The sequence below is a fragment of the Mastacembelus armatus genome, chromosome 15, assembly GCF_900324485.2.
Source record: "Mastacembelus armatus chromosome 15, fMasArm1.2, whole genome shotgun sequence".
NCBI classification, from domain to species: domain Eukaryota; kingdom Metazoa; phylum Chordata; class Actinopteri; order Synbranchiformes; family Mastacembelidae; genus Mastacembelus; species Mastacembelus armatus.
Window position 1 is genome coordinate 15,006,459 of NC_046647.1, and position 21,536 is coordinate 15,027,994.

Below are 21,536 nucleotides of genomic sequence, written 5' to 3' on the forward strand. Positions count from 1 at the left end.
AAAGACGAGTGAGACACATTAGTGACTCTCTTTATATCTTTATGTCATTTTCAGCTGACTCTAAATTACAAAGGACCTCTTCTTCTTCTTCAACTCTCATCACCTGCTCCTTCTTCTCACTGTCCTCATGCCCTTTCTCACTGTATTTCCTATCTCCTTTGCCCTCTTGTGTGTGAAAGGTGATGAGGTGATGATATGCTCCTAAATTACTCAAAATTGTCTGACACATGCCGTGAACATTCCCACACCGGTCCCTGCATCAGTGGAACAATAAAACTGTAAAAACAAAAGGAAGTGAGGAAGATTTTCCATGGCACGATGATGTCAGGGCCAGAGCAGCGGTCGCTGAGTTCATAGAGAGCTTAGAGAAAACTGCTCCACACTTGAAGCTGTGCCAGAACAGGCTCAGTGGGCTTAGGACCAACAGCTGGTTCTGGTTACCTAGCAACTCCCAAGCTGGGGGGCCTCGGTGATGGGATGGTCAGAGCACAGAGAGAAGGCCAATGGGCTTTCATTGTGGCAACTGTGGCAGTGGGAAAGGGAAAGCTTGATTTCATTATATTAATTCTCACCCCTAAAAGGCAGCCCAACCTGGCAACCCATACATGGAACGTGAGGTTTGAGGAGCAGTGTCCGCACATAAGTGACATCGGCATTTCTCTACGGCATTTTCCAGGAAGATTTAAGGAACATGCTCGCGTGGATCAACACGGCTCAGTACTGCATGCACACACTGACACACAAATTTGGCTGCACTCAGCTTCACACACACCCACAGATGATAACCATTAATAGTCAGTGTTTATCAGGAATGTCACATATTTTGTTAAATAATATGTTAGAGAGCGTTCACAGCTCTCAGTACTAATGCTCCATTCTTCTCTTTTCTGTTTTCCTAATGCTGGTTGTGTATGTCCACCTGTAATTACAGTATGAAACTGCTATGTTTCTCTTTACAACTGTGCAAATATGAATCAGCCGTCTGTATTTTTAGAAGCATCTACTTTCTGGAGCGTGTTTACAGTCCCCCGGCATATGTAGACAAAAAAGGAAGGTGTAATCTTTTTTTTTTTTTTTTTCTTCCTGGCAGACTTGCCTCTTCCAGGTCCCCACCAGACCCTATCAGCATCCAACTACATCGTCGCCACCCCAGCCTGTCTCTTCTTCCACTATGTGGACACACAAAGACCCTGATTGTCCTCCGTCTGCCTGCCCTCCTCCAAACTTATCACCAGCCAAACACCCAGCCAAGATGAGTGAGGGAGGGAGGAGACAGGAGGGATAAGAGAGGACAGCAGGGTGAAATTATAATTAAAAGTGCAAGACAGAAAGTGGAAAACATACACTGACAAAGATATGACAAGTGATGTCAGTAGTAAAAACAACAGAAGGTGGGAGAGAGGCAGGTATTCATCCATAAACATCTCCTCTTTAAATGTCGTCTTTTGTGCTTCACTAGCAAGGCCTAGAAACTCCTGAGACCAAAACATGTGTCGGTGCAGATGAACAGCAAACAGTGCCCTCCTGCTTTACTTCACACAAGCTTAGCGTGTGCACAGGTCAGGAGCATTCACACATAAACCATGGCACCAAATCAATTAGTATGAAATACATCCATTTCAACAAACAATTTTGTCAGGACCTAAAAGTTGCTTATTGCTGCATGAGGACACCAGCTCTGCTTCCAGTAACTCAAAGCAAGAAGAAAAACTGGGAAGAATTGACATTAGCTGTTGATTACAATGATAATCCAGAGTCCCACTACAATTAAACAGCATAGTTTGTACTCTAACTACAGCTTTACTCAGTTCTCAGTCTACTGACTGTTTTGATATTATAAGCATTAAAATGAGTACTGATAAATCCACAAGAATTTAAAAAGTAAAAAATAATGAGCCCTGAATTCATCTTGCAACCACACCATTTATATTATTCACACACAGGAACAACCAATAACAGTCTCACATAAAGCCACTTGTACACCCATACTACTGTGACTTTTTACCCTCTTAATGACAACCCATCTAATTTCACTGTCCTCTGTCCTCTCCCTGCTGTGGTTTTAAACCAAGGAAACACTGACACGCTCAGATGGGTGCTTGCCCTCATGCACACACACTGTTTTCATGACACACTTCATTGCAAAAACATAAGAGGCTCATTAGCCCTGAAGCCAAATCCAGCTCTCACCCCCACCCCTCGCCATCACACGCACCAATACATTATTTTTTATTATTAGCCTTCACAAATACATGCACGCATAAACACGCATATGCACAAAAACGCAAAACATGCTCCTTGCCTGGGAAATGCTGTCTCCACATTCTTCAAATCAGGAGATGCACATGGTAGAGGAAATATAGTGGAGAGGGACCAAAAAAAAAAAAAAAAAAAAAACAACGAACAAAAGAAAAAAGAAAAAGTGGGCGTTGGGGGATTCTCACGCAGTATGCCCTGGGGTTACCCTCTCTAGCTCCCCCTCCAGAATCCCTCCCTCCCTCTCTCTGTCTTCCCTTGCTGTCTTCTCTTGCTCTTCCACTGCTTCTTTCCAAATCTGTCCTCCGTCATCACCTCACCCCCAGAAGATCCATTTCTCTTTCTCAGACGACTGCTGCTCTTGAGGGAAAAACAAATGGAAGGTGGCACAGGAGGGCAGCGGCAGAGGTGGAGGACAGGAAAGCGAGATCTACAGTCGTCACCCCCCTTCCTACTGTGCAGTGAAATCGGTGCCTTCAACTCTTTTAATCTCCAAAGAGGGATGGGGGAAAAAAAAAAAAAAAAAAAAAAAATTGGATATCTATTCGTCTTCAGCCAGCAATCAGTACTTTTACGCTCTCTCCTCTGTCCGCCCCTTCAGTCGGATCACTTGTATCTTTTCTCCTCAGCCTCCTCTTCCCTGCTCCGTCTTCCTCTTCTCTCCCTTCACCGCAGGTTTGGGCTGTTCATTCAGACGTCAGGCTCACTCCGTCAGCCTTTTGTTGCGAGTCACAGAGAAACACAGAGAGGGAGAGAGAGGAAGGGGTGGGGGGCTAGAAAAATAGAGAAGACAAAAAAAAGAGACAGAAAACAAGCCACAGCTACGCAGGAGAAACCAAAAAAAAAAGAGGTGAATAAAATGAGGGAGAAAAAAAATCCCTGAAGAGTACCAGTCACGGCACGAGGTGCAGTGATCCTGGCACATGTATGACTCCCTCTTCCATTGCCTCCAACCTTCCCCTTCCCTCAAAATATTTTCCTTCGCTCTTTTTTCCTTCCCTCCCTCCCCGCCTTTCTATTTTATTATTTGCGGCAATCTGGCCTTCATGGTCCTTCAAGAGTGCCAGCCCCCCCACCACCACCACCACCCCACTTCTTAGTCTCACTCCCTCTGGCTCACAAACACTGCTTCAGGATCTCACTCTGTGATTTCTATCCTGTTCACTCCTGCCCTTTAACAAGAGCACACGTAAATTGGTTTTGCCACTCGACAAGCTTCATTTCTAGCCTTCAGTGTAAGAATGTTGCTCAGCATTCATTTCTTGTCACTCTTGCACAGAGGACTTAGACATGCATATGAAAACACAGACACAGGTGATGATTGTCACGTATGGGGGCCACAGTGGTTAAACCTTTTAACACTGCACGAAAACTGTGCTTAGAAAAAATTCCCGCAGTTGCAAAATTAATTCCCATATGGACAAAATAGCTCTAAGTCAGACACGTACACCTCCTACTGAGCAGTGGTGGCGTGCACTTGCAGACACCAGCACAGTTCAGTGTTTGCCTGGAACACTACAATCCTTCGATCGATTCTGAGATTTAAACCCAACTACACGCAGGAGTAACAGATTAGCGTATTTACTATTACACCACTCTGCGAGTTCAGCCCGACACTGAGCCACTTTGCCTCTGTCGGACATTTTAAAAAGGATTCTTTCTTTTCTGATAATGAAGGTTTAGAAGTATTTGCCTCGGGATCATCATTTGCAGCGAGAACAGTGATTTTGAAGAGGGAACACACATCCTGAAAATATGCTTTAGAATTTAGTGAATAAATTAGACTGACACAAAATGAACTATTTTGATAATTAAGTAAATTGCCAAAACATTTTGGCAGTTCAAAATATTTTGATTATGTTAGCTGGACAAAAAAAATAAAATGTCACCTAAGGAAATTATGACAGACTATTTTCACTATTATCTTATTTTATAGAACAAACAATCAAATAACTGTTTTTCAGCATTGATACATGACAAATAAATCAACAGGAAGGTTGTGTCGCTCTGTGTTAATGTCAAAATAAAAATAAAAAGTGATGAACAAATGAATCCAAGAGTTAGTGCTGAAAGTTAGTTAAAATGCTAGTAGTAACATTTCTTAGTTTGCCTTACAAAGTTTTTTTTCTGTTTCTTAAAATTGTAAATTGAACATTTTTAGTTTGGTTTGTGACACTGGGTTTTAAAAAGTGAGTTATTATTTTCAGTACTCGCTGACATGGTATGTAACACATGATTAACGTGTAATAAATCAACAATAAAAATGATCACTGGCTGCAGACCTGCGATGAATGAATGAGTACATGAGAAAGTTGTATTCTACTCAATACTGACATACAGCAAACACACGATGCATTACACATGTTGTAGTAAGCTGTCATATTGTGTCACATGTATTTACTGTGCGCTCAATAGGAGTGTAGTGAGTTTAAAGGGCTCCATTGAGAAGGTTTTGTTGCAACATGTAGCCAAAACTAACAAACCAAGCACACAAAAAAAACTCATTCATGAAAACAGTGCTGTATTATTTGACCTCTAAAACTCAGCATCCCATCTGCCTCCTGTGATCTACACAGCGAGCTGTTGCCAAACGAGATTCTGGGGAGAAGGGTGAGAAGAGCAGTGGTGCAGTGGAAAAACAGAGAGATGGCGCCGCTGCAGGTGGACAACAAATGATGTTTTTTTTTTATTTTGGAAGGTGATCTCAGCACATCAATTCATGCCCCATCTGTGCATCACTGCACGTCTCCAGCACCGTCACTCTCTGCCTGCACCTCTGTCTTTCTACTGTGACTTCAGCCAAATGTCCTACTTAAAGAGAAAAAGACATAAAAATAAGGTGATTAAACGAAAGTGTGTAATTGTGTGTGTGTGTGTGTATAAGAGAGAGAGAGAGAGAGAGATGATGGGAGAAGGTGTTACACATTACATCTTTCATGTATGCTGCAGTTTTAGACAAACAGCATGTGAGCACAAATAATTGAAACCTGATGCCATAAACACACAGACAAATACACACTCATTCATATCTAACTCTGACTGTAGTCTGCTGATTCATTACCCAAGTGACTGTCTTTACTTTAACTTGTTTAGAAATGTGTCTTTTTGCCCAAATATCTCTAAATGTGTCATATAATAAAACATTAAAAACGCAGAGATGGCTGCTCACACACATTGACACGCACGCAATCACAAATCCTGCTCCCTGTGTGAGACTAAAAACACTGTGAAACACAATCCCATTTACAGCCCGGTGTGATCCTGAACACGGCTGACATGCCTACTGAGAAATGCATAATATTTTCCTTGGGTGCAAATGAGATTCATCGGCACCTCTAAACATATCTCTCCCTCGCTTTTGTTAAAACACAGCGCAGCAAAGTGTCGAGCTCTGCAACGCCCCATCAGTGAAGATTTGATTTTCTCAAAATGAATAATTCAGGGTGACTCTCGGGCTGGCACCGAGAGGAGGCAAAATGAAAGAAAGGTAAGGGAAAAGAGAGGAAAGGAGATAGGAGGAGAAAAAAGTAAGGAGAAGGAGCTGAGAAGAGAGGAAAGGAAAAGAGGGAAGCAAAGAGGAAATGAAATAAAAGGAGGAGGAAAAAATGTGAGGAAAGAAACAGAGAACACAGTAGGAAAGCCAGAATAGGAGAAAAGATGAGAATAAAAAGAGGGAAAAGGGAGAAAAGCAATAGAAATGAGATGACCTTTAATTTTTTATTTATTTTGAGCTAAAAATGTTTGAGCGTGTGACCTCCTCTGTCTGTCCTTACCTCGCCTCTGCTTCCACAAACTAATCGCTTCATGTCACTCATAAAAGACGCAACAAACTAACCAGAATGAGCTTTATGCCTCCCTGGTCACACTTTGCCTTTCAAGGTCCAGTTTCTTCTTCTTCTTCAGTAAGCATCAACAAACAAACATACATGTACAATATGTTGTAGATGCTGAACAGTATTTAGTTAACGATATTTCTATAAAAATGCAGGCGGATAACAGCAGGTTAGGAGATAAAACTACTAAAACATACAATAAACACTAAATCTAAAATGAGTCCATTAATTCAACAGGAAATTAATAGATAACAGCTTTGATAATTTATTGGAGGACATCACTTATCAAGCTAAAATTCTGTAAAGACTTGGCATTTTGTGTTAAAGCCCATTTCTCATATGTGAGAAATTTCTGCTGTGCTCCGTTTAATATCACTGAAAATCTTTGGATTTTTAGCTGTTGGTTGGACAAAAACAACCAATTTGAATGTCAGCTTGAGCTCTGAGAAGCTGTTCACGCTTCACCATTTTTGGACGTTTTAGACCAAACTGTTAATCTACATAACTAAACAGTTTTTTTGGAGACTTAAGGAAAAAAAAAAAAAAAAAGAAACTGACAGTGATGTTGGCATTTGTGTGATTAAGAAGCCCTACAGAACACTGTATGGATTAGAAGTGTCCTCCTGCTTTTCTCCCCTACTTCATTTGCTACAAGATGAAATGACAGTTTCCATTTTTATCATCTTCCACTTACAATCCTCCTACCGCTTTTAGGATTCACTGCCGCCAAAGCAGTCAATCTGTCTCAATCTTATCTAAAACTCTCTGTGCATTTAATTCTACTCCTTTGTCTTTCCTGCTCAGTCTTCCTCTGTGTTCTGATGTCACTGCTTGGATTCCATCACCTCCCATCTTCATTTTCCTCATTTCCCTCATTTTCGTGCAGACGGGCTAAGCAAACCCACAACCACAATCATGAATGAATGTGCTGAGCATGGTATGACATTTGTTTAGAAACATATTTCTCCCATTACATCTAACTTCTTTTTTCCCCCCTCGCTCTATTCAGCTGTCACAGTAGAATCAGTTCCTACAAAAATAAATAAATCTCTACAAAAGGTGGGATAAATGAGAGACTAAGGAAAAAAAAAACAGACAGCAGGAGACAAAAGAGAAATGTGGATCATTTAAAAAGAGAGAAAAAAAGAAAGGCAATAAGACATGAAAAGAAAATGTGTACTCGAGATTGTATTGAAGTAATTCTGGCAGAGTGAGGGAAAGCCAGAGACTGTAGACTCACTCATCAGGAAAAAGGAAATCACTGCCTCATATTAAGAGGAACATCTGGTGGGGAAGAGCAACTCTGCACTGCGCTGTAACAGACGCCATCACTGCCACCTGCTAATGATAGTTTGCACACACACACACACACACACACACAGACACACACACACAAACACACAAACACAGACAAACACAAACACCATTCTGTATACACTCCGCATTAAGTGTCATTGGTGCTCCTCTACATAAAAACACAGGAGTCTCAAAATACTATCTGCTGATGTTCTCAGCTGCTCATTAAGACCTGTTAAAGTCAGGTGACCTCTAGAAACTGTAGCAAGAGATGAAGTTAGGTGACATCTGATACAGAAGAGGCTGGGGTAGGTGGATGGGTCAGAAAACCAATCAATCTCACCCAGGAGAGTGAGTACCAGTATTCCATTCTTCGATTCTTTAACAACAATGCTAGGCCTAGCCAAGTGCTTGACTAATAAATAATCTAATAAACCCCGGACGTTCCATAACTGTAATTGGATGTTTATGATTGTTTTGCTGATGATGAAGGTCTGGTGCGCTGGAAGGGTCCTATGGGTCGTGTTTTAAGGGAGGGACAAGCGATGTTGTCATTTAGGTTGGAGGACTTGTTTGTTTAAATGGCAGAAAATCTTATCAGATTTCAAAAACTATAACTCCATAGCTCAGTGATTTTTTTTTTTTTTTTTTAAAGGAAATACTTTGTTGATACTACAGTTACCATCTTTTATTTTTATGTGGACATGCTTGACCCTATTACCAGACACAGTTGTTTATCTTCTGTAATGATTCAGCCAAGAGGAGTTTCATATCCATTCAAGCCTTGGAGTGACTCCAGCTGTCTGTCACCTATTATTGTCAAAAAGAACAGCACTGTTAGCAGCAAAATAAAAAACAACCTTTAGCTGTCAACCCAGATTAAGGCCAGAATTTGACCCGCACCTAATCTTATCTCCATGGAGAATCCAAGGTTGACTGACAGCTGTCAAGGCCCTGTATCCCCTCCCCCACCATGCAACCAGCAATCATCATCTATCATCAGTAGGACTATAGTGTATCTCATTCCCTCCCTCCCTCTCTTCCTTAATCCCTCACTCTGTGTAACAACTGCTTGTAGCTTTGACCTGGAACCCGTTAATACATAATCTGCCATCTCCAGAACTAATATGACATAGACCACTCCCATCATCACGCTAGGTCTGAGCAAGGAAGAAAACTGCAGCTAGTGTGTCATGCAAAGCAGAACTGACCTGTTAGCATCAGGTTATCTGCCCAGGGTCCTGAGACAGGAACCACTATGTCATATACAGCAGGGGGGATAGGGAGCGGGTCTGAGTTACTCATTTAAATGCAAGGTCTTGCTCAAGGGTATTCCATGAAGAATCGTATATTGTGGTGGGTGGAGCCAATGATCTGCATTTACTCATGAGCTCTTAGTTCAGAGAGGAATTCTTAATAGTTGTAGGATCAACTCACTCCTGAAACTTATGAAATGCCTGAGGCTGTAAGAAATTAAAGACATATGAGCTCATAGCTAATTAGATTAAGGACTGCAAAATGTGTTGTTGCAGTTATTACAATAGAATTTATCTATTTGACAAAATATCAATAGGTAGGTAGGAATGCAAAGTCTTCTAATTTTCACTTATCCCACATGAAAATAAGCATGTACATGATCAATTAAAGCTTTTGTCTTGATGACCGCCCTTTTGCAAAATAAAAATAAAAATGTAATTTGCAGTGTTTTCTAACAATGGGCCGACCCTTTAACCAAGCAAATCTGCCTACGTTTACCGCCAAAACCCACGTTGCCTAGCAACATACAATTTAGGAACATGCTTTCAGAGCAGCTTTGTAGCCGTGTACATTAACACATGAAATTACCAAAGCAACAAATGTCAGCCACATGCAAATGAGGTCTACTCTGCTGACTCTGTGTGGACCAACAAGCAATGTACTGTATGCCTATGTGGCAAAAAATGCTTTCCAAAGCATGTGTCCATCTGTCAGCCAAGCAGTGGGGATCTTTTTATATTTGCTCTCTCCGGCCTAAAAATCACAGAGATGACAACAAAACTGCCTGAATGAAATAATTTGTTCCCATTCTGCCTAAGTCTCGATTAAAATTAGTTTCAACCTACCGAGTATATAGTGTGTGGTTCACAGAGTCTCACAGGAAGCCATGAGGCTTGTCTGTACAGAATAAGAGTATCTGTGGATTAACGCAGCAGTGGAAATGGAGGATCTGAAGGATTAACCCCCCTTCCCCCTTCTCATTACAACCTGCACAGAGAAAATGACACAATCACACGTCGGCCATCAGTGCTGTAATTCGATTTTATCTGTCCAGTGATGCTGCTAGTCAGCCTCTAGTGAACGTTTGCTGATGGAGAAATCAGCCCTTATTGGTCAAAATGTCTAAAATTGTCTTTTATCAGGCCATGAGTGTGAAAGATCTTGAATATAATTCTATGCAGCAGCTTTTATTATGCTGAATTAAAGCTTTAATGTGGTGCATGCATCCAAATAAATGATTCAGTTGATTGCACAATAAGGACACATTTACTGAATGTATTTCATTTTAAACTGGATTTAAATGGATAGAATTTGGAACACAAATTAAAATACAATCAATTCAGATGAAAAAAAAAAAATCATCAAATCTGCTAGAGAACAACTAGAAAAAGAAGAAAGGCTGCATAGTCCGAGTGGGTATATGGCCATTCCAGGCTACTCTCCTTGTTACTATAATACAATAAGACATCCATGTTTACAACAACAGGGGCTGTGGGGATGGTGCCTGGCAGAGCCGAAAGGACTTCATCAAAAACAGTTACAATGATGCTACAGCTGAAAAGCTATACGCCTAATGCTGCAATCACCATTATGCAACTTTCTGACTGCTCTATAGTTGAGACAGATTATATGATTTTAAAAAGTGACCTTCATTTTGCTTTTGTTCCAATTACTGTTAGAGCTGGTAAGAACTAAGTGAGAAAAAATATTATTGCGAGGAGTGTGTAAGCAATACAATGACAAATATTCTACACACGTACAACACAGATGCACAGACCTAACACACACGCCTGGACACCTTATGTTCCCAGATAGTTAATACCACTGCAAACAATATCTGACTTTTCTGGTCAGATAAGTCTTAATGTGAACTGTTTACACATGAATGCAGGGACTGACAGACTGTAACATGAAGACTGTGCACAGTTGTTAAAATTTAAAAGGGTGCTGACAGCTGTTCCACCCAAATACTCTATATCACGCTCATCAATGCCATGTTGTGTTGTATGTTTTTGTGAGCGATATGTCATTCTGACAAAAGAACCACACAAGATTAGTAAAATAATATAGGACTTCACACAAAGTAGAAGGTATTCTGACAAATCTGGCCTTCCAGAGATAAGCAGACACAAAAGCAGGATGCGAGTATCATTTTAGGATAATAGCAAATGGAGGAACCAAACATAGGACAGGGAAGTGATTGCCAGAGTGTGTAAGCAAAAGTTATCTTTTTATGTTATTAACTGACAATAGTTTTGGTGAAGTGATATGCAGTGCCATTTACTGTTGTTTCCAATGTAGTTAAGAAATGAGATATCATTCATCTATTGTTGAAATGAGCGCAGACATAAACAGAAAATAAATAACAGCACTGACCAGAAAAATTAAATGAAAAAATTGAAAACATATGAAACTGCCAATAGAAAGCAAGACCAAATGTGTCAACAAATCAGATTAACAGCAGATGAAAAGAGTGAAAGGAGGATAAAAAATGATTTACTTGTATCAGGTGATGCCATAGTTGACACAATGACTGGTGGACCTGTGCGTCGACTCAACTTCTGATTAGCAACCAGGGTACCTTGGCCTTGAGAGGGTGCTCCTACAGCGATGAGAGCATTGTCTGGTGCTGGTCCCCCACCCTTACGCATTAGTTGCAGACTGGGGTGAGGACTGTGCATGGGTGACAATGGCAGTAAGTTCCTGTCCCGTTTCATCAGCTCCATGGGTACTGTGTAATTGGTAGAATATGCTTTCGGTACCTGTTGTGGTGGCTGTGGTAAAGCTGGCATGGAAATGGGCATCGGCTGTGGCATACCTTGCATGGAGTGAATAGACCCTGGTATGGCAGGCATTGACCCTGTCATCTGCTGTGGCATTATCTGCATACTCTGCATGGGCATCCCTGGTATTGCCACGCCAGAAGTGTAGGCCGACATGGGTCTTGACTGAGCAGGTACAATGGCTCCAGCATATGGCCCCGGGGAGCGAGGTGGTGGGCCTGGGTACCCTCCAGAGGCTTCCAGGAGGTGTTGAGAAGGGGCACTGCTGGGCCTCCTACTTAATACGTCTCCTATCCTTGGGGAGATAGTCTGCATTGCTCCAGGTGTCTGTGGGGGCATCAGCTGGGGATCTACAGTCAAAGCCTGTGGAGGGTGAGGTGGATGATAGTGCGGCTGCTGATGGTAGATGTCTGAGCGGTGGCTAAAGCTATTAGAGCGGCCTCGCAAAGGTGTCTGAGGTTGGGAGGGAGCTGCAGGAGCCTCAACAGGTCGCTTGTAGTTATGGACCAAACGAGACAGCACACGAGCCTGGCCAAGGTTGGGGGCAACAGTGCGGACATCATTCTCCTCCATAACAGCCAACATGCTAGTGGAGTCAAAACCCTGCTGGATAAGTGAGGAAATAGTACTCTCTGAGAGGCCTTCATTTCGCAGCAAGGCAAGGAACTCTGGATCAGCTGTTTTCTTGGGGTCCACAGGTAAAGGTGTCTGTGGGACACTGAGGGGAGGAGCTGGAAGAGGAGCAGGAAGTGAAATGGCTGAGGGAGGAGGGGGCAAAGTTGGGGCAGTCTGCACAGGGGCAGGAGCAGCTGGCACAACTGCTGCAGTCTGCACTGGGGCAGGTGGAGCTGGCAGTGAAGCCACCATAGGAAGGTTGGGGTCAGAGACTGGAATAGCAGGTGGCAGCAGTTGTTGCTGTTGCAGATGCTGCTGCAACTGTTCTTGCTGCAGTTGCTGTTGCTGTAAATGTTGTTGCTGAAGCTGTTGCTGTTGTAACTGTTGCTGCTGTATTTGCTGTTGCTGTAGATGTTGCTGTTGACTTTGTTGCTGCTGTTGTATTTGTTGTTGCTGAAGTTGTTGCTGCTGTAACTGCTGCTGTTGGAGTTGCTGCTGCTGTAATTGTTGCTGTTGTAATTGCTGCTGTTGTTGGACAGTGTAAGATGAGACTGTCTCTTGCCTCATAATCATACCTTGACTTGGAGGATCTACCACTAGACAAGTAGCTGCCTGCTGTTGTGAATCTAGTGGGCGGTCATTAAGACAGTCCGTATAGACGGACTGACTGGCCAGAGGTGGAGGCTCACTGGCATACCGAGGAGATGTATGCTCCATACCATAGTGAGCAGGAGATGGTTCTCGAGACACTATATGCTGTTGGCCATCTGGCATCATCTTGGCAACAGTAACAGCACCAGGTTCCCTGTAGGCCCGATTCAACTCATGAGCGGTTGGAGGAGGGGGAGGAGGAGGCAAAGGTGATGAAGGGCCTTGAGGTCCTACTCTCCCTCCCTGAACTTGATCCCACACAGGACGAGTCCCAGGTGTCATTCCAAAATGAGAGCCTGACCTACTGAGTGGATGAGGAGGCAGTGGAGGCTGGTGTTCTGACCGGTAAAAACCCTCAGGTGGCCGAGGAGTCATGGCTGGGTCATGGGAATAGTAATCCTGACGAGGTATAGATCCTCGGTGAGCCATGGGCACTCGATCGGAATGGTTTAGATCTGGCACAGAGCCCTTCCTCAGCCCCCGTGGATCGTGTCGTTCTGCGTAAACCTGTCCGTAGAGAGTGTCTTGGTAGGAATATGGGTCACGTTTCAAATCCAGGTCAGGGGGATGCACCCCTGGTGGAGGCTCGTACCACCCTCCTCCCTCTCTGTAAGACAGAGAGCTCCGCCGCCCCGCTGCTCTTGCCTGCTGCTCGTAGACACTGTCAGCCCTGTCCCATTGACCCTCATTCCCCCCTATTGTGTCCCAACTGTGGGAGCGACCAAGACTCAATTGTTTGTTAGGGACAAGCATTGATTAAAAAAAGCGGAAAAAAGACAAAACAGAAAAAAGTTCTCCTTGTAGCAGTGTTTGTGAAAGTTCTCTTTCAAGTCTTCATTTACTGTAGCATAAAAAAGTGGAGCAAAGCGAGGAACTGTAGGAGAAAAGAAGACGATGAAGCACGATCTACTGTTTCACCTCATATCAGTTGTAATGTTGGAAGTCCATGCTATCAGGTGACTCCCCCTTTGACTGGCAGTCCTTGAATAATTAATCTCTGGTCATGCTGACTTGTTGTATGTGGAGAAAGAGGACACCACATACAAACACATCACACCAAACCACACAAACACAGAATACTGCAGAGGTAGCAAAGCTACTCCATGGAAGACACAGTAGCAGGGTACACAGTTGAGATGGGCATCACTAAAAACAAAGCAAAAGGAAGGAAGGAGAGGATAGGTTGGGTTATAGGTTGGGATGGGCAGGGGCTTGTACTAATCCAATAGGATTTATCTCTCCCTTCTCTGGGACATTTTACTCGCTCTGCCGAATGCTATGGGGGATTACATCTAAATAAAGCCTGTTTAATTCCACTTCTCACTGTGACGTCATGAACCAGATTCAAGCGTATCTGGCGATGGTGATGATGATGATGGTAATGATTGTACCGATGATTAAAAGTTCACCTCCAAACCACTCATCCTGTTCTGAAGAGTCACCTACCTGAGGCTGTTGATGATGTGCTGTCGTCAACAGGTTTCAGTTTTTAGTTTGCCAGATTCACAGCACGGGGAGGGGTGGCCAGGAGAGGCGCTCAGCTTCATTGAATACAAATGAAATACAGTTCTCTTAGCTAAGTCCCATGTGCTATCAGTAAATATCAAATCCACTCTGATTGGACATTAATCCTCCAGGCCCCATGCTTATAGCAGAGCCACCACGCAACTGCTGCCCAATTCACTCCAAAATGTCCTTGAAGCCTCCATAGTTCACTTCTAGTACCCGGCTTTCCTTGATTTGAGATCATTCAGACCTGCTGTCTTTATTTTAGCTGGAGGACATCAACAATTTTGATCACTAGGCTTGCATGAAGATGGCAGAATGGATAATGAAATCCAGATGCAGTGTTTACTCTCCAAGTGATTGTAATGTCAAACAATAATCCACGTGATTATCAAAAATACAAATATACTCTTGTTGAGTATGAAGATAAATGTGTGAAATGTACAGAAAGCTTGAATCTCAGTATTGCTTCACTGACTGTTGATAATACTACATGAATTCTAACCATTCCATACATATTACTCAATGGTAAAGGCAAAATACATCACCTTCCCCTTCTTTTCTAAAGCTCGTCTGATCTCCTTCACTTTGAGAGGATCTGTAATCTGGATTTAACCCTCTGCAGAGAAAAGTAAAAATACTGAGGGGGGGTGTTGTATGTGTATATGTGTATGTGTGTGTGTGTGTGTGTATGTGTATGTGTGTGAGTGAAGGAGTGAGGGGGAGGGTTCTTTTTGTAATGGGAGTTAATCCAAAGCACCTACGACCTACACCATGCAAGAACATTGTGCTTAAGTTACAAAACAACAGGATTTCATTCTGCCTAATTCATTCATGCCAGGTTGAAAAAATGTATTTCTGCAATAGTTTATATTATGTCACGAACCATAAGGATGTATATATTTCTCATTTTAACCAAAGTGATTATTTGGTGACTTTGATAATATGGTGCTCTGAAGATGTACCTGCCTACTTAGCTGCCTGCGTGTCTCATGTCATGTCACTGTGGCTTAAACCTGATCCCTTCTGCAGTGGATCTCTGTTTATTAATACATGAAAACAGATGTTAGGTGAGGAAGCCTCCAATTCCATCCAAATATAATTTCAGAGACGAGAGGAAAGTCTCCACTCGTGTACTGAAAAAAGTATATGAATACTTTACAATGAGCCTGTGGAAACTGAGCAGGCATGTCTGTCTCTGCACTATCGTGCTTAATCACAGCTGGGTAATTAGAGTAGGAAGTTATCAGAGAGGGAACGTGGTGTTTTGTTGTTTGCTCAAGATGACAGGAAAAAGCTGATGACAGTTGCTCCAAAACCAATTGAGTAGGTGACTGTGAACCTTTCTGGTAAGGTCAGAGGAAGCTTGATGTAAAAAGGAAATTAAAATGGGAAGAGCGAGCTGCCACCGAGATCTAAACACACGTGTAAAGATGAATTATTGAATCACAGCTGCAGGTTTTAATTTTATTAAACATTATAAAGTAAATTGAGTTTTACTCCTCTTGTATTTATGTGTATCATTCACCACCTAAAGGCACACAGTCTTTTGTACGTTTAATTCTAAATGTATGTTAACAGAAAAACTACTTTTCGTAATGTAACAAAATCAGAAATCAGCATGAATTTATAAAAGTCAGACTGCATTAATTCAAAAGCCAACATTGCAAGGTGCACAGTCTCAAAATGATCTTTCTGCCAATATAGTTATACACATCCATGTCCAGGGCAACAGCTAATAGAGAGTATGTGGTCCTTTCCCCAACATCACCCACTCCTGTCATTGCTTCTTCTCGTTTGATTCCCAAGAGACTGCAGCTCTCAGCACAGCAGAGCAGCTCACACATACAGTGAACTTCAAACAGAGGAGCAGGGGCAGAGGTGTGTACTTAGGGTTTGCAGATCTAATCCTGGCAAGAAAGTAAATCAGAGACTTCTGTTTGTCTCAAACTAATCAATGTTTGACTTTCAAATTCTAATGTTCCTCCATTTGCCATACTTGCAAGACTGCGCACACAATGCCAAATTCACTGTAACAGAGGGATTTAGGAATTAAGCTGGGGATTTTAGAACAAATACAATACCACCCCAGCAGAAGCTTATGAAGACCTTCCATTGAATAAAACATCATTGGGGGAAATTTGAATATGAGTAAATCATAGAGAAATCACAAGTAAATGAATTGTACATAAGCATGCAATTATATAGTTCAGTTTTTGTAATTGCTAATAGATTTCAGAAGACCTTTTTTTTAGCAGAATTTCACAGTTTGGGATGAATAAAGTACTTCTATCTATCTATCTGTCTATCTATCTAAAGCAGCAAGTGACAAGACAGTCATGATGTACAGCAGTCAGATGTGTAGCTAATCTGTCACACTAGATGCTCGCCATTGTTTAATAAACTCTCATCTTCTCCCTGCCTCTCAGTCCCTGCCTCCACATTAATATTGCAGCTAAGCCAGCAAGAAAACCAGGTGAGTCACTCTGGGTGTGTGTGCAAGCACACATGTGTGCACCATCAGTGCTTGTTGTAAAAGTACATAATGTGTGCATGCTTTACCATCCAAAAGTTCACATGCAACACTCACACTCACCCCTCCATCTACACGGTTCCATCTACTCACATCCACTCGCACGCACGCACGCCTTTGGCTTGCACGGTCCTGGATCCCTGGTCAGCCTTTTGACCCCCATTCTCCTCGCCTTCTGACATGCAGCAGAGACAGTAGTGGCCACGGTGCTTTGTTAATGTCCCTTTTCATTCATGCATGCAAAAGCCTTGGCCTTGGCCTTGGTCTGACGTGCATGCATGAATAAAAATCACACACTACCTCAAATTGAATACAGCACTGCAACAGAAATTAAAACAACTGTCTCATATAGTATAACATGTCACATACTCAAGGCATTTTAATGTTAATCACGCACTGGCTTATGCATGAGCGTGGGGCAGGAGGCACTAACTGGAAATGGGATTACGATACTAGTGCTGCTGCAAAGAATAATGCTGTCAGATGAATTGTAATGCAACACACACAATGTACATGGCTGCCTTGTGGATTATTTGTCTGTGAAAGCATCTCCTTAGGGAATAAACATGAAATGAAAAGGAAGGTCAATGGCAACGAAGCTACTACTTATCTAAATAACAACCCTATACTTAGTTGGTGTAACATTCTGAATTTTCCCCATATATTTTTCCACTGTGCTGGCATATATTCACCACTCACACACATCCGCACACAACAGCAAAAACCAACCACTTCACCAGAATTTCCTCTATGTTAGGGAAAGATCCAGCTACCCATAATCCATCTGCCTTGGGTGTATCCAATCAACCCACCTCACCAATCTCTCATCCAAGTCTCCAGCCCGATTCAGAGAAGCCACAGGTCATTAATAGCTACTGCTGTAGCTGAGTTCATTTTGAAATTCGATTTTTCCAGGATCTCGTTTTCAACTTTCAACAATGGTTAAGCTACATTGCAGCTCAAAAACAAAGCCAAATGAAGACGCTAGACATAAGAAAATTGCGTCAGAAAATGTTGTTCATGGTGTCATGGCGTGTGCAAGAAGCAGGTAAGCTCTAATGATGATATTATACAGTACAGTCACAATCATTTGATACACATGATTATAGAAATATTCTTCCAAAAACAACACTTTTCTATGTTCTTTTTCCTACACCTCATTCTAATTCTCCTTGCCCCTCCCTGCCTCTCCACAAAGCCTATAAAGGGGTCGTGGGTTTTGGTGAGGACCTGGAACAAGCCAAGGATGTGGGGGGTGGGAGGGGGTGGGGATGACTTCATACCAGACTTGAATGCCAGAGCATGGGGAGGGCGAGTGAGGGAGGGAGTGATGAGAGCAGAGAGGTGGATGTAGTAGAACCCCCCCACAGCCCACTCTCTTTTCTTCACAGCCTCCCGACCTGACCTCTCTGTTCAATATGAAGCATTCTGTTATTGAAAACAGCTCACAGGTCCGTTAAATGTGAGAATATGAATAATTCACTGGCAAAATTTTATGGTATTTTAACCTGACTGGCTACAGTATTTACTATTCACTGTTTAAACATTTCCTCCTGCTGTACACATGACAAAACAAGATGCGTTAACAAAACATTGGTATGCTTGTTTAACTGCCAAATAAAACACTTGGAATAACCATGACAAATTCCACTACCCCACCTTGTGGTGTTTGCATCCAAGCACAGATTCACTTGTAAATCAACATTCAGGAACATGCTGTCACTGCGACCTAGTTCACATCACAGCTCCGCTCACATCCCATCTCTGCCCGGATCAGTCAGTTAGCTCTGGCTAAACGGCAATGGCAACAACTAGCGCTACTGCCCAAGCCAATGCATGCTGGGTACACAGATGGCGCAGACAGAAGGAGACATAGAGAGAGAGAGTGTTAGAGAGACAGAGAGAGAGAAAAGGGGGGAATGCGACAAGGAGTATGGGAACTGATGCTCACAACAGATGTTTGCCACAGTTCCCTTATTGCAGTTACACTGTTCTTGGCACATTATCAAACCCACAACAGAAGGCTAAAACAAAGCTAGAACAATTTTCTGGGGAACACCCTAATTTGATTATCGATTAACTGACGGAGATCATTTATCAAGCAAAAAAGCCAAACATTCTCAGGTTTCAGCTTCCCACATGAATCAGATGTGAAGACTTGCTACTTTTTTCTGTTAAATATTATATCTTTAGCTTTAAGGAGATTGGCCAAAACAACGAAAGTCAGGATTTCACCTTAAGCTCTAGAAAACTGGGATGACAATTGATATATTAACTGAATAAAAAATAAATAATGGACATGACTCTACCACAAAAACCACAAAAATCCAATATGAATGGATAGTGGATGGTAAATCACACCAAATATCCTCAGTGGTAACACATCCACCGTTCCGGTAAAATCTACATTCCATCACCATGACTCCTTTTGGTGGGAGTAAACGGCCACACTTGATCAGCCATTTGGAATCAGATTTGGGCCACGGGCACAGCTCAGTTAACCACTCATCACTATGAGTAAAGATGCAATCAATGCACTCCGCTGTGAAACAAGTATTGGATTGACACAGTTATCCTCAGAAGATAAATGGAGATTAGGGAGGCTTCTCTCGCTGCCTCGCCAAGTGTAACCCACAACGGCAACACAATCACAATCATCCCGTAACGTTCTTGTTTTTGTCAATACACATTATATGAACTTGATTTCTATTTCACGCCTCAGTCCCAACACTCTGTTTATAGATAATAGTGGGTGGCTTTGACATTATGGCGCAGAACACCCCATGCCTCTAGTTTTGAAATACTCTTTTTATATGGCTGAGCAGATTTAACACTACTGTGAAAATGGCATGATTCACCACCCTCTGATCTTTTAACTTCCTCGATGTGAATCACCCTCTTCTACACATTTTTTAAAAGCAGCTGTGGTGACAAAAAAAAAAAAAAAAAAATCCCCCTTATTTTTTGGTAGAAGGACTTTTTGATAAGCAGAGACAAGAGACACTGCTGAAGACATCTGTGGGACAAATTAGACAGATCAGAAAGAAAAAATAAATAAATCAGGATATATGATGTTTGTGTATCATCGCTTTGAGCAATACACTGTCATTCTTCTTACAAAAGGAAAGAGAAAGAAACAGTGTTTCCAAGCAAGCAGGGTTGGTGGTTTGGAGAGGTTTGAGATGCCACATGTGGCTCTCATTCTGAGGGTGGAAACAGACAGCTTCACTGCTTCATTTAGGAATCTGTTACACTGTGTTTGTCAGTCACGTTGGGATTTGAACAAAGAGATATGCCGATGCTTGATATATTTTTAGTGCTTTAATGCAAAGTAACAAATCCTATGGCTTCACTTAAAGAGAGCTGAAGTAAAATTGGAACATCTACTGTATTTCTACATAAGAAAGAAGACTGATCTAAAATCACAGTGACATTTGTAAAAATAAAAATTACAAAAAAAAAAAAAAAAAAAAAAAATACCAGTAACATAACCACCTCATTCCGCCTCTCACACAATTTCCTCTTAAAGTGAATGCATACCTTGATTTAATATTTCACCAGATGTCTATGCCAGTCGTGTGACAGGTTTTGACAATGGACAGAAATGGCAGAAGTGTAAATGTGTTTTAGATATATTTTAAGATAGCCTGGACAGATACCATGGACACTGGGTGAAAGCAGGCCAGGGTGCAGTGTGGTTGAAATGCATTATTGAGCTTGGGGTCAGCATGAGTGTGGATGTGAATATACACACACAACCTAAATAAATGTTCAGAGATTCAGTGGCTCTGGTTGGTGGTTAAGAAATCTCTTGGCTTGCCTCGGTTCTTAAACGCACATGCGCATATACAAATGCACGTACACACAAATCAATCCCACTACACACTCTAATCAATCCCAGGGCTCTGAGGAGTTCTTCACTTTATTACAAACTCCCTACTTCATCTCTCCAGCAATCTGCACACACCACACTCAAGTCTCATTCAGGCATCAACCCAACCTCCTCCACACACACACACACACACACACACACACACACACACACACACACACACACACACACACACACACACACACACACACACACACACACACACACACACACACACACACTTTCTCTCTCCTTGACAGCCTTCAAAGCTGAAGTTTGGAGCCTCGGCTGGTCCCAAGGCTCGCTTTTGACACACACAAACACACTTATGCAAAAGATCCCACTGGCTTTTCACTGAATTTGTAGCAGCAGGCACAAAAGCTCAAATGCTGGTGGAAATTCAATTTCCATGTAACAGTGCAAGGAATATTCTTATGTCTACATCACAAACCTCAAAGTTACATGTACACACATACACACAGACACATATTCCATGACCTAAATAATCAATTTCCAGTGACCTGAAAATGTGTGGTCAGCATCTCAAATCAACATGTACATAACAGGAAGAGAAGAAAGAAAGAGAGGATTAAAGGGGTTTTTCTCACCCTCACAGATCCTGTCCAGCCGCTGGCGTTTCACTTTATGTTTGTCGACCAGAGCCATCCTGTCACAGTGTGAACTGCTCTCTCCTCTCTTGATTTTCTATCCACGTCTCCTCCTCAAAGTCTCCAGTCCTCCTTGTGTTAACTAGCTGATGTTTTATACCTGAAATTCAAGAAAGCATGGAGAGTATAATTAATATAGTAGTAATGCATATTCAGTGTATGCAAAATTGTCTATTACTCTAGGCAATTAAAAAAATGCACAACCTAGTTTTGATGTTTTCCTATTTTGATTTTTAATTTCATATTATTTAATGATCTTCATGACTG

At 42.1% G+C, this 21,536-nt stretch overlaps 1 protein-coding gene across 4 annotated transcripts in view; it reads right to left on the reverse strand.

Moving 5' to 3' along the window:
• ctbp2a (C-terminal binding protein 2a) overlaps window positions 1–21,536 on the reverse strand; it is a 57,347-nt gene that overhangs the window by 17,312 nt on the left and 18,499 nt on the right. For 2 of the 4 annotated variants that reach the window (XM_026309966.1, XM_026309967.1), the window contains exon 2: window positions 21,210–21,369. In XM_026309966.1, coding sequence (XP_026165751.1) covers window positions 21,210–21,267 — 58 coding nt within the window. In that variant the 5' untranslated portion in view covers window positions 21,268–21,369. Of the gene's footprint in view, window positions 1–11,142; window positions 13,445–21,209; window positions 21,370–21,536 lie in introns of those variants that run through there. The other 2 variants (XM_026309965.1, XM_026309964.1) reach the window with 2 other exon arrangements.